The following is a 13606-nucleotide window of genomic DNA, read 5'->3' as shown; positions in this document are numbered from 1 at the left end:
GGGAACAGACCCCATAACTCTGGACTTTAATATCCCAGAACAGCAGATAAATCAATGTCTGGAGGCACCTATCTTCTATTTACTACTATAGAGACTGCAAATTCTGAAGCTACAGCAGACTCCTTGAAATCAATAGTTTTGTCCCCATAGCAGGTTTAACACTTCCCAGATTTTGAAAACACAAGGACAGGTAATTTGTCTGTACAGATCTGGGTGTTGTGATTACTTCTTACAACCCAACCCCCTACCCCCAACCCCGAGGTCAGTCACCTCAGGGGATAAATTCTGAGGAGTCTCCAGAGAATGGGAGAAGCTGTTCAGCCTGCAGACTTCAGTGTTAAGTATGTCCAGCAGAGAATTCCGATGTGCAGAGATGGAGAGCTACAAAAGCAACAGCAGCTCTGTCAGATATTGGACACTTGTTCAAAATATCCTTAATCCCAGCATCAGTGATAGGAAAAAAGAGTTACAGAAGCCCAACTCACCCTCCCTACCCTATGAATATAACAGTCAGTGCCCAATTTAGTGACCCCAACACAGCTAGTACTAAACACATTTATTTATTTATTTATTTATTTATTTATTTATTAACGATTTCCATCTCTTCCCCGCCTCCCTTTTCCCTCCCCTTCCCCACCTCCCCCTCCTCTCTAGTCTTAAGAGCAGTCAGGGTTCCCTGCCCCTTGGAAAGTCCAAGGCCCTCTCCCATCCATACAGGTCTTTAAAGGTGAGCATCCAAACAAACCTGGCTCCCACAAAGTCAGACCATGCAGTAGAATTAAATCCCAATGCCATTGTCCTTGGCTTCTCAGTCAGCCTTCATTGCCAGCCACGTTCAAGAGTGTCCATTTTGATAACATGCTCCATCGCTCCCTGTCCAGCTGGCCTTGGTGAGCTCCCATTAGATCAGTCCCACAGTCTCAGTGGGTGGACGCACCCCTTGTGATCCTGACTTCCTTGCTCATGTTCTCCCTTCTTCTGCTCCTCATTTGAACCTAAAGAGCTAAGTCCAGTGCTCCAATGTGGGACTCTGTCTCTATCTCCATCCATCGCCAGATGAAGGTTCTATGGTGATATGCAAAATATTCATCAGTATGGTTATGGGAAGAGGCCAGATCAGGCACCCTCTCCTCTGCTGCCCAGGAAACAATCTGGAGATCTCTCCTTGGACCTGGGACCCCTCTAGAATCAAGTCTCTTACAAACCCTAAAATGGCTCCCTTAGTTTAGATATTTACTTCCCTGCTCCCATATCCATCCTTCCTCCATCCCACTCATCCCATTCCCCCAAACTATCCCGAATCCTCCCCTTCTCCCTTCTCTCTACCCAACTCTCCTTACATCCACTCCCCAACCCTCCCACGCCCCCCCCCCCCACATGCCCCCAAGTTTGCCTGGCAATCTTGTCTACTTCCAATATCCAGGAGGATAACTATATGATTTTCTTCAGGTTCACTTTCTTATTTAGCTTCTCTAGGAGAATTCTCAACAGAAGAACTTCGAATGGCCAAAAGACACTTAAGGTCATGCTCAACCTCCTTAGCGATCAGGGAAATGCAAATCAAAACAACTTTGAGATACCATCTTACACCTGTCAGAATAGCTAAACTCAAAAACACCAATTATAGCCTATGCTGGAGAGGATGTGGAGTGAGGGGAACACTCATCCATTGTTGGTGGGAATGCAAACTTGTGCAGCCACTGTGGAAATCAGTGTGGCGGTTTCTCAGGAAACTGGGAGTCAACCTACCTCAGGACCCAGCAATTCCACTCTTGGGAATATACCCAAGAGATGCCCTATCATACTACAAAAGCATTTGTTCAACTATGTTCATAGCAGCGTTATTTGTAATAGCCAGAACCTGGAAACAACCTAGGTGCCCCTCAATAGAAGAATGGTTTAAAAAGGTGTGGAACATATACACATTAGAGTTTTACTCAGCGGTTAAAAAACAATGACATCTTGAATTTTGCATGCAAACGGATGGAAATAGAAAATGCTTTACTGAGTGAGGTAACCCAGTCCCAAAAAGAGGAATATGGTATGTACTCACTCATAAGTGGATTCTAGCCATAATTAAAGATCTTTGAGCCTATAATACAAAACACATTTTTATTACTAATTTTTTTCGTTTCTCCTCTCTCCCTCCTCTCTTCCCAGTTCCTCCCCATATCCTCCCTCCCCCCCCCATTTTAAAGACTCTTTACTGTCCAGAGATTGTTACTTTTTTCTTAAAGTACAATTTATAACACCATAGGCTTTTAAATAAATAAATAACAACTAGGCACAATTTATAATCAGATATCCATTTTTCTATCTATATCAAATCTCCATTTTAAAGTGACAGACTGTCACTGTGATAGTTACTCTTGGTTGTCAACTTAACTACATCTGGAATTAACTAAAAGCCAAAAATGGAGGGCATATCTGTGAGGAAATTCTGCTTATTTAAAGTTGGAAGATCTACTTCTATTCTGAATCTTTGAGGCAGAAAGACACACCTTTAATCCGGATATTTAATGCAGATTTAATCTAGGCCATGTCTTCTACTGGAGGCCTGTGATAGACTATGGGACTTTTAAAGTGGGACTAAATGTATTTTACGTTATGATATGGCTACAAGCCTATGGGGGGCCAGGGAGTGGAATGTGGTGGTTTGAATAAAAATGGCCTCCAGTAGGCTCATATATTTGAATGCTTGGTCACTAGTGAGTGGTACTACTAAAGAATTAGCCATTGTAGCCTTGTTGGAGTAGATGTGGCATGTTGGAGGAAAGGGTCACTGTGGGTGAGTTTTGGAGTTCCAGAAGCCCAAGCCAGGTCTAGTGGCTCTCTCTCTCTCTCTCTCTCTCTCTCTCTCTCTCTCTCTCTCTCTCTCTCTCTGCTGTTGCTTGGGGATTCAGATGTGAACTCCCAGCTGCTTCTCCAGCATCGTGTTTGCCTGTGTACTGCCATGCTACCTGCCATGACAGTGACTAAAAGGACTGCCTTGGTCATGGTGTCTCGTCACAGAAATAGAACACTGACCAAGACAGTCACATTCATTTTTTTCTTTTTTCTTTCTTTTCACATTAATTTTTAAATACTTATATGTATGAGTATTTGCCTTCATGTTTATATGTGCACTGCCTGAGTGCCTGATGTTTTTAGAAGCTAGAAGCCATAAATTCACTGGAACTGGAATTACAGATGGCTGTGAAGCACCAAGTGAGTACTGGGAATCAAACCTGAATCCTCTGGAAGCACAAGTGCTCCTAACCTCCAAGCCATCTCTCCAACCTGTATTTTAAATTTTTATATTAAGTGTACAAAATAGTGACCATCATTATGACATTTCCATACAAACAATGTGTATTGATCATATTCCCCATCTGCCCCCATTGCTTTCTTATCCCTCCTCCCATTTTACTCAATCTGGGACTCAAGAGAATGACAGAATTTTCATTCGTAATTATGCTAAAACAGTGTTCACAAACTGAGAGCTGTCCCAGGAAAACCTAGATGTAGGTTTGCAAACTTCTTGAGACAAGGCAGCAGGAGTATGGCACCTCTTCATTCATAAGAACAGTATTTGACAATGTGTTAAGCTCCAGGGTTAGAAAGACCATTCAAAAATGGATCTTTAGCCAAAGAACTAAAAATCATAGATTTTAAAAGTGACTAGGAAGAGTACTAGAAGGTAATAAAACTTCATACTTCAGAGGTGACATACACATCGGTGGTTATTACAGCATTAAACATTAATTACAGTAGCTAAGATAGAGAGAAAGCCCAGGTGGCCATCAGCAAACAGAAAAGAAAGATGTGGTAGACCTATGTGCACAACAGTTTAATTTGGCAGTAAAATGAATGTAATTGTGCCATTTGTCTGGGAATGGAAATAACATATTAAGTGAAATAAACCAGCTTTAAAAAGACAAATATGACTCAGAAAGACAAATACACTCGTATGTAGAATCTACACTTAAACATATGTAAGATCTAGACTTAAACTTAACAGTAGAATTACTGTTCTGTTGGATGACATTCTGTTGAATGAGTAAGGCGTCTAATAGTGGATGAGGAGGTAACAAGAAAAGACGGACAAATATTGTCCATTCTCTCTTATATAGGAAATCTAACCTTAAATATGTGTATAGCCCAATGTGGTGGTCCATAGCTATGATCCTAGCACTTCAGAGGTGGAGGTGGGGGGAATCTGAAGCTCAAGACCATCCTCAGCTATCAAGTTCTAGACCAGCCTGTACTATATGACAGCCTGTATCTCAAAAAAAAAAAGTATATATAAATAGCACGAAAACAGGAGGAGCATTATTAGGGGGAAGAAGGGAACCAGAAGAAGACAAAACAGGATAAAGGAGGGGTGAACATGAGCATACATACACACTTTGTGTGTGTGTTACAATTATATTAAAATACATAAAATTTATACATATATACAAGATAAAATTATATATAAAAATATCATAAAATATTAAATTGTTTATTAGCTAAAATGTAATTAAACAGTGAATATGGATGTAGAAATTTGTTTCAGATTCCATTCCGAAACAAATAAAAACATGTGGCATATACTAATACAAGATGTAGAACAAATAATCAATAATTTTCTTTAAATTGCTTAATAATTTTAAAGGTTGGTACAAGCTTATTTTTACTGAGCTAGTTTTTTTTTCTTTAAGTGAGAAATTTACAGTTACTATGATTTCAATAAGAGTTTCTGGTCTATAATGCTTTTTCTGTGAGTTTAATCATGTGTGTCTTCTTGAACGTGGTTGAAATGTTCACAGGATGTCAATGTAAAGGGAGTGAAATACCTGATAGAAGGAAAAGCAATATATAGTATACTATATATTGAAAAGTAACATATACTATACTATCTAAGAGCAACAACATAGTCCTTTATAACTACTTAATAATATATACCCAAAATAAATACGAAGTCCTGTAAATGGTTGTTTTTAAGTGATTTTGGAGCTTTGCATAAGTGCTAGACAAAAAATATCAGTACATTTTGTACACTAGATATTATTCTGAAGAGAACAAAATATAAATCAGTAAATGAAAAACTTACAAAGGAAATGAGCTTGAAAGTTTGAACAACCCAGATGAAGATGAATTGGAAAGCAAAGTTAAAATTAGTAGCTTTGCATTGGGTAATTCACTGAAGTCAAGTTTTTTTGAGATATGGTCACACAGTGTAGACCAGGCTTGCCTTGAACTCATGGAAATATTCCTGTATCAGACTCCAAGGACTGGAATTACAAACATGAGCTACCAAACTCAGCTAAAAGAAAAGTGTAAAGCCAAAAATAGTAGTGTGGTCACTAGAGAAGTTATTACACACTTCCTTAATACCAGCTCAGAAAATTCATTTCTGTATTAATGTTTCCAGATAAGAATATCAAAGTAAAGGAATAGCCATAACACTATTAGGCCTATTTGTAGCTTTTCTTTTTGTTTGTATAAATAGAATTGGCATGATCTGGAAGTCTCTGGTATATTGGTTTTATAGACAACCTTGTTTTAGTTTAGTGGACACAGCTGATGCCTGAAAAGAGTTCCCATGCTCGCAGCTCTACTATCCTTGCTCTACTTTCCTCAAAATACACAAAATGTAAGAATAGTTCAAGAAAAAAAGAGGGCCTTACATTTGAAAGAGAGCAATCTGGGGTGCATGGAGAGAGAAAGGGTATGGAAAAAAATCATGTAATTTAATCTCAAAAATAAAAAATATGAAAATAAACATAGGTTCATATGGTTGTACATTCCTTTAATTCCATGACTGGGCAGGCAGAGGCTCCTGGGGATTTCAGTGAATTCAAGGGAATTCTGGTCTTTGTAACAAGTTTAAGGCTAGCCAAACTACATGGTGAGAACCTTCCCAAAAATAAAATTAAAATGTAAAAACAGCTGTGAACCAGATGTGGTAACTTACGTCTATAATTCCACCACTCAGAAGGCTGAGTCAAGAGGATTCCTATGACTTCAAGGCCAGTCTGGGCTACAGTGACAGACCCTGTCCAAAAGAGAAACCTTGTGCACTGTGGAATCTGCTGTTTCCTTGGCGAATTTGCATTGAGAATTTACTGCATTCTATTGACTTTCCCAAGCATCTTTGTCACTCTTTTTATGTAAGCTTGTAATGTAATTGCAATTATTCTGGTAGATACCAGGGAATGTCTTCCCCTTGCACATAAGAAAAACTCAAATTCCAAGAAGAGAAAAAATTATAACTGAAATCTGTCAAGACAGTTGAAGTGTGTGCTAGAGAAGTTAGAAATTAAATTGTCTAATTCTCTTCTGTAATTAATATTTTAATGTTTATCAAATAAGTTAAGTTGATTTGTTTTCTTTTTTCTAACTTTACAGGGTCTCCCTCTGTTGCCTACGGGGAGGGATATCTCTCCCAGGGCTCAAGGGAACCTCCTGTCATGGCCTCCTGAAATAATGGGACTTGAGGTATGCATCCCTAAGCACAGCTCGTCCGCTCCTTTTGTTTACCAGTTACAGTAAGTAAAAGAGGTGGCAAAGTGTGTTCAGGCTTGTGTGTGGGTACTTGCACACACACACACACACTTTCCCACATCTAAAACATCGCTTTGTAATGTTTCCCTTGCATGATACGTTAGTTGTCTAAAAGCAGTTTTAGTCTTTATTTGGATTCTCTAAAAGATGAGATTCCTGACATTTTGTAAAAAGTAATGATGAGTAGATTCTTCTCAGGAGTAAACTGCAGCCATAAGAAGGAGGATCTGGAGGGGTTATCTAGAAATACTTTGCTAGCAAAAGGAAAGAAAAAGAAAAAGAGTCCTGTCTACAACCCCTTCATACACATGCACACACACACGTGCGAGCACGCACACACACACACACACACACACACACACACACATATACACACACACACACACACACACTGTAAGAATTCAATTTCTCTCAAATTTGTAACAATAACTTTAGCTGTGCTTTCAGGGGTTATATCTTTATTACTCTATTTGAAATTTTGCCTATAATTATGAGAATTAATGATTCTCTATACCATTGTAAATAGAAAAGTCAATGCTAAAGAATCTGTAATTTCTGAGGGCAAAACTGTGTGTTCTGTTTTTCCCAGAAGTTTATTATATATGATTATGCTATATGTGTTTATTTGTAGAGACTGCCAAACATCTGAACATACAAAACCAGATCAACTCTTGCAGCATTGCTACCCCAACATTTTACTCTAGAGGAATGCCACTGTACATGGATTCCAAGCAGGTTAAAAAGAAAAACAGCTGATTAGATCTCTGCGGATCCAGGGAACGGGATGACGGCCACAGCTGCAGCGGAGACATCGAAAATGGAGAAGAGTGCTTCCAAGGAAGAGAAGCAGCAGCCAAGGCAGAAGGCCAGCACAGAGCGAGGTCATGCTGACCCTGAAGACTGGATGAGCTCTGAGAGTGACCCTGAACAGCTGAGCTTTAAGAGCGGCCACAACAGCTGCCAACCTGCAGATACTCAGCTGAAAAAGAAAGAGATGCCCTCTAAGCCACATCGCCAGCTCTGTCGGTCACCCTGCCTGGACCGGCCAAGCTTCTCTCAGAGTAGCATTTTACAGGATGGGAAGCTAGACCTGGAGAAGGAATACCAAGCCAAGATGGACTTTGCTCTAAAGCTGGGCTATGCGGAAGAACAGATTCAATCAGTGCTTAATAAACTAGGCCCAGAATCACTTATTAATGATGTATTGGCAGAGCTTGTCAGACTTGGAAACAAAGGTGACTCAGAAGGGCAAGTCAACGTGAGTCTGGTGTTGCCCCGTGGGGCTAGCTCCAGAGAGATTGCAAGCCCTGAATTGTCTCTGGAAGATGAAATAGACAATAGTGATAACTTAAGACCAGTGGTTATTGATGGAAGTAATGTGGCAATGAGGTAAGCCTGCTGTATTTTTTCCTCTTCTTTTAAAATGGAAATTGTCTTGCATTGCAGAGCACTATGAGAAGGTCTTACTTGTCTGTGTCTTGCATTCCTATACGTGGACAGAGTCTAGAATTACCCTTCCCTTGCTTTTCCTTCTCTGGAATTGCTACCAATTCTCCTGCAAGTATTTTTGACAAAACATTAGATGTTAGTGATGCTTCAACAGAGACAAAATATTTAGTGTCTATGTCCTGTCCTTTCTAGATTAATCATCCTCAAAACTGCTGCTTATGCATTGCCAGTTGAAGGCTTACTTTGGAACTTCCCATAATTCCCAATCACGAGTACACAATGCTGGGATCTTTCTACCTTCAAGGCAAATGCATGATGTGGACTTTTCTTTAACTTGACCGCATCCTTTATATCTCTCTCTCCCTCTCCGTCTCTCCCTCCCTCCTTCCCTCCCTCCTTCTCTCCCTTCCTCTTTCTCTTTATGATTTTTTGAGATGGTTTTCTTTGTGTAGCTTTAGAACCTATCTTGGAACTTGCTCTATAGACTAGGCTGGCCTCAAACTCATGCCTCCTGCGTGCTGGGATTGAAGGCATGCACTACCACCACCGCTCAACCATTTTGGACTCTTTAAAGGTCTTGTAAACTATTCTGGTTTCTATACTTGCTACCCGTATTCATGTCATTTCCCAACGTAGAAGCAACATGCTTCTTGTTGTCACATCCTTAAAATGAAACATGTGTTTTTTTTCTAAACTTGGTGATTGTGGTAGGATAAATACTTGCCTGCTAAGATATCCATATGACAATCTCCGAAGCCTGTAAGTCTGTTAAGTAGTAAAATAGACATTATATATGTATTTAACTTGAGTTTGAGCTGGGGAAAGTTACCTTGTATGATTAAGGTTGGCCAAGAGTGCTACAGACACAGTAAGTGATAGTAAGAAGGAGCTGTGACCGCAGGAATGAGGGTAGACTCTAAAAGCGGGAAAGTATAAGGAAACATCTGAAGCCTGAGGAAAGAAAGTAGCCTTACCAAAGCTTCGATTTTAGATTTCTGGTCTCTTCAACTTTCAAGGAATAGTTATTATACATGTAGCAATTTGTTATAGAGAGACTAGGAAACTAATATACTGACTCGTGGTGAGACCGAACTAGTGTGATCACTATGGCAGTCAGTGTGCTTGTTCCTCACAAGCACACTAAACCTAAAGCTAGAACCACCATGTGATCCAAGTGCACCAGTCCTGGATAGATAACCGAAGGCTCCAAGAACACCAAGAATGCCATAGAGCTAGTTTTGCAGCTGTGTTCATCCCCGCACTCCACGAAAGAGCCAAGATAAGACCCAGTCTAACTGTCCACAGACCAGTTCATAGATAAGGAAATTGTGGTGTATACAGAAAAGAGTTTTCCTTGATTTTGTTGTTGTTGTTTGTTTGTTTGTGTTTTGGAGACTGGGTTTCTCTGTACAATAGCCCAATCTGTCCTGGAATTCACTCTGTAGACCAGGTTGACATTGAACTCACAGAGTTCTAGTTGCCCCTGCCTGCTGGGATAAAAGGCATGCATCACCATGCCCAGCTCAGAATAGAGTTTTGTTTGAAGAAAAATTGAGTGAGATTATCATTTTAAGTAAAATAAGTCAGATTCAGAAAGAAGGAAAGCTGGATTTTTTTTCTTTGTAGAGAATAGATAAAAATGCATAGCTATTATGTATGACACATAATAGGGAAGGAATATGATGGAGGAGGAACAGTTCTAAACTGAAGAGAGGGGAGAAAAGAGTGTACTGAAATGAAAAAACAGAGATTATCACATATTTTTTCTTATATGTATAACCTAGGCTTACATATATACATATATGTATGTATATATGTTCTCCCTCCCCGCCCTGTGTGTGTGTGTGTGTGTGTGTGTGTGTGTGTGTGTGTGTGTGGTCACACCACAGCAAATGAGGATGCTATTGGGAGGAAGAAAATCATTGAAAGGCGAGAAAAGGGAGAATTTACTAGTAATTTTTCTCATTTATAAGGCAAGAGAGCTGACACAAAGGGATGAATGCTGCTGCTCAGACACTGCTCTTTTGTTCCGTCAAGGACGGCAGTTCATTCAGAGTGGTTCTTCATCAGTTAAGTCTTCCTGGAAACAGCCTCACAGTCACAGTCAGAGGTTTATTCTTAAGGAAATTCCAACTCCAATCAAGTTGACACTCAAGATTAGTCTTCACAGCTCCACTGCTTGTCAGCTTTATAGCCGAATACATAACTTTAAACCATAACATTCTGGCTCACAACCCTTAAGTCTCAGTTTCAAATGCATTTGGTTCATCCCAACACTATTATAAAGCATAAATTCCTTTCTAAGACCCAAGAAAATTTCTAGATCTGAGCAGTGGTGGTGTAAGCCTTTAATCGTAGCACTTGGGAGGCAAAGGCAGGTGGATCCCTGAGTTCAAAGCCAGCCTGGTCTACAAAGTGAGTTCCAGGACAGCTAGGGCTATACAGAGAAGCCCTGTCTTGAAAAAAACAAAAAGAAAAGCGAAAGAAAAGGAAAAGAAAATCTCTTAACTGTGAATATCTATAAAAATAGAAAACAAGTTAGATCCTACCAACATCCAAAGCTCCAGAATAAACATTCCCAATCCAAAAGGGACAAAAATCAGATAATAACAAGGAAAGATCATATCAAAGCAAAAGTAAAACCTAGCAGGAGAAAGAGCTTGATAGACCTTGATGTCTCACAGGTTGTACTTACTTCTGATGGCTTCATCTGAGCTCCAATGAGAATCCCTTGAGAATCCCTACCCCTCCAGGACTGCTACTGTAGCACATATAGCTTCTCTTTAATGATGACTCCATTGGTCCCCTCACCTTTTCTCAGTAGATGTCTTTATAGTGCTAGTACCTCCAACATCCTGGAGTTTCCATTGCAACTTACAATTTATCTTCCCTGTTTCATGCAATGGACTTCTAGGGTCATCTTGAAAGTAGATTAACTGGTCTCAACACCTCTTAGGAATCTTAGTACAAGACTTGATGATCCCTAAGTCTTTCATTTCCCATGTCTGTAAAAGCATCACCCTGGTGCTTCCCAGCTCATCTGGGATATCAAGATGCAGTCTAGCTCCGTTGCATCATGGCAGTATCAGCCTTTGCTGGCCGTTGTTGCTGAGCCTCGGAAAATGCTTTCCTAGACTGTTATTTTTTTTTTGAGCAGAGAAACCCTTCTGCTGCATTTTCAGTTCAAGTTCTCTCTTTACAAATGTTTTTAGATTGTCACAATATGGAACCCTACACAGGGAAAGTTTTGCTCTAAAACAAAAGACCTCATCAAGGGAGTTTCTCTTTAATGGCCCTAGTGTCGTTAACAGTTACATCCTCACTGAAATATAGAAGGAGTTGGAAAAAAAAGCTTCAGTTGTTAAGGGTACTGACTGATCTTCCAGATGACCTGAGTTCAGTTCTCAGCACCCACAACAATCAACTCACGACCAGGGGATTTACCTTCAGCTACAGGGGATTTGACCTCCTCTTCTGATTTCCACAGGCACCCACCCACACAGTATGTGCACACACACACACACACACACATACACACACACACACAAATTAAAAAATAAAAAATAAATCTTGAAATAAGAATGGGGAGATGTCTAGCTGTTAAGAATACTTGTTGCCCTTGCAAAAGACTTGGGTTCAGTTCCTAGCAACCACATGTTAACTCAGAACACACCATAACTCCAGTTCCAGCTATCTTTGTCCCAGAAATAATAACACGGAGACTGTATTCATTTAAACATTGCTTGGCCCATTATCGCAAGAGAGTTAGTTACTGGCTAACTCTCACATCTTGATTAATCCATTTCTAATAATCTGTGTAGCACCACGAGGTGGTGACTTACCAGGAAAGATTCAGCATGTCTGACCTGGTGGCTGGCTCCATGGCGTCTGCCTCACTTCCCTTCTTCCCAGCATTCTGTTCTATTTACTCCGCCTACTTAATTTTCTGTCCTACCAAAGGGCCAAGGCAGTCTCTTTATTAACCAATGAAAATTACACATAGACAGAAAGCCCACTTACATCAAATGATAATGAAAAACAATTTTCCAGAAACTTTGGGATACAGTACTCTTACATTTTGGAAGTTTATAGGTGCCTGTACTTAAAGAAGTTTTCAGAGAAAACTCAGATATCATAGTTAGATATCAAGGTACTGGAAAACCAAGAAAAAGCCAAACCCAAAATGGTACATAGGAAAAAATAGTAATATTGGGACTGAACCTTTGTTGCCTCTCAAAGTTGGAGGTTAATTCCTATTGCTAAGGCCAAGTACACATTTCAGATATGAGATTCTTAGGTAAATCAACCTGGATATGACCCAAAAGACTCCACCTATGAATATTCCCCTTCATAATACCAGAAGGTGCTAGAAAAGCTGACAAGGAAGAAAATCATTCAGTAGTCTTAGCTTGCTGTGGCTTTGATGAATTACAACAATGATCGACAAGGAGAAACATCCCCAAAGTTATAACAGTGACACTTATATCTTTGTGGTAACCAACAGCTGCCTAATTGTACTTAAGGTTCACTCAATAGGAGGGAAATCATGGCTGGTATTGTAAATCTAGCCAAATGATAGCTAGTAAGGTATTCTACAATACAGTCCCAAAACTTAAGGATCAGGAAACATCATGGAAGATGCAAAAGATAGATTGTGAAAGCCACAGACCCAGGAAATCTGCTGCAGGATTGTTGACTCCTAAATATGACAGGGAACTACATGTATGAAATGTAAACAGTATATTTGTTTAAACAAGACATGAACATCGACAACACTAGATAGCATGCCAATATGGATGGGGGAAGTTGTATAGGTCTCCACCCCTAGATGAAGATCGACAAGCAATTAAAAATTACTGAAAGAGAATGAGTTTTCCCCAGAGATGAGCTCCCTAAATGGTTATCCAACCTCAAGCAGTGGCCTTACAAAATATACATATAAGCAACACTAAACACAAACATCCTCATCAGGTTGTATTTATATATTGATTCACAAATCTAGGGGATCAGAATACCTTGAAATTTTATATTTTTAAGAAAAAATATAATTTCTAGAAAAAAATATGACCTATCAAAACGAAACAAAGGAGGAAGAATGCAATGCATGACACCCATACATCGATTGCTACAATCTTCAGATAATAAGTAAGGGGTAGTCTGAGGTCAGTCACCCTGTGAAGTGGATGATGGTGGCAAAATACTATTTCTGTTACAAAGAAGAAAGGAAACATTGGTGTCTTAGTTAGGGTTTCTGTTGCTGTGAAGAGACATCATGAACATGACAACTTTTATAAAGGAAAACATTTAATTGGGGCTGGCTTACAGTGTCAGAGGTTTAGTCCATTATCATCATGGTGAGAAGCATGGCAGCACACAGGCAGACATGGTGCTGGAGGAGAAGCTGAGAGTTCTACATCTGGATCTGCAGGCAACACAAAGTGAACTGTGAGTCACTAGATACAGTTTGAGCTTCTGAGACATCAAAGCCCACTCCCTAGTGACATATTTCCTCCAACAAAGCCACACCTCCTCCAACAAGACCACACCGCCTAACAGTGCCACTCCCTTTGGCCAAGCATTTAAATACTTGTGTCTATGGAGGCCATTCCTATTCAAACTACCACAAATG

At 39.8% G+C, this 13606-nt stretch overlaps 1 protein-coding gene across 2 annotated transcripts in view; it reads left to right on the top strand.

Annotated features, from left to right (window-relative positions):
* Zc3h12b (zinc finger CCCH-type containing 12B) overlaps positions 1–13606 on the top strand; it is a 216808-nt gene that overhangs the window by 177958 nt on the left and 25244 nt on the right. For both annotated transcript variants that reach the window (XM_048417975.3, XM_085684344.2), the window contains 2 exons: positions 6373–6462; positions 7160–7917. In XM_048417975.3, coding sequence (XP_048273932.1) covers positions 7313–7917 — 605 coding nt within the window. In that variant the 5' untranslated portion in view covers positions 6373–6462; positions 7160–7312. The remainder of the gene's footprint in view (positions 1–6372; positions 6463–7159; positions 7918–13606) is intronic.

The sequence above is a fragment of the Myodes glareolus genome, chromosome X (assembly GCF_982192425.1).
Source record: "Myodes glareolus chromosome X, mMyoGla1.1, whole genome shotgun sequence".
NCBI lineage: Eukaryota > Metazoa > Chordata > Mammalia > Rodentia > Cricetidae > Myodes > Myodes glareolus.
Note: the sequence above shows the minus strand (reverse complement) of the source record. Positions and strands in the feature narration are given on the sequence as shown.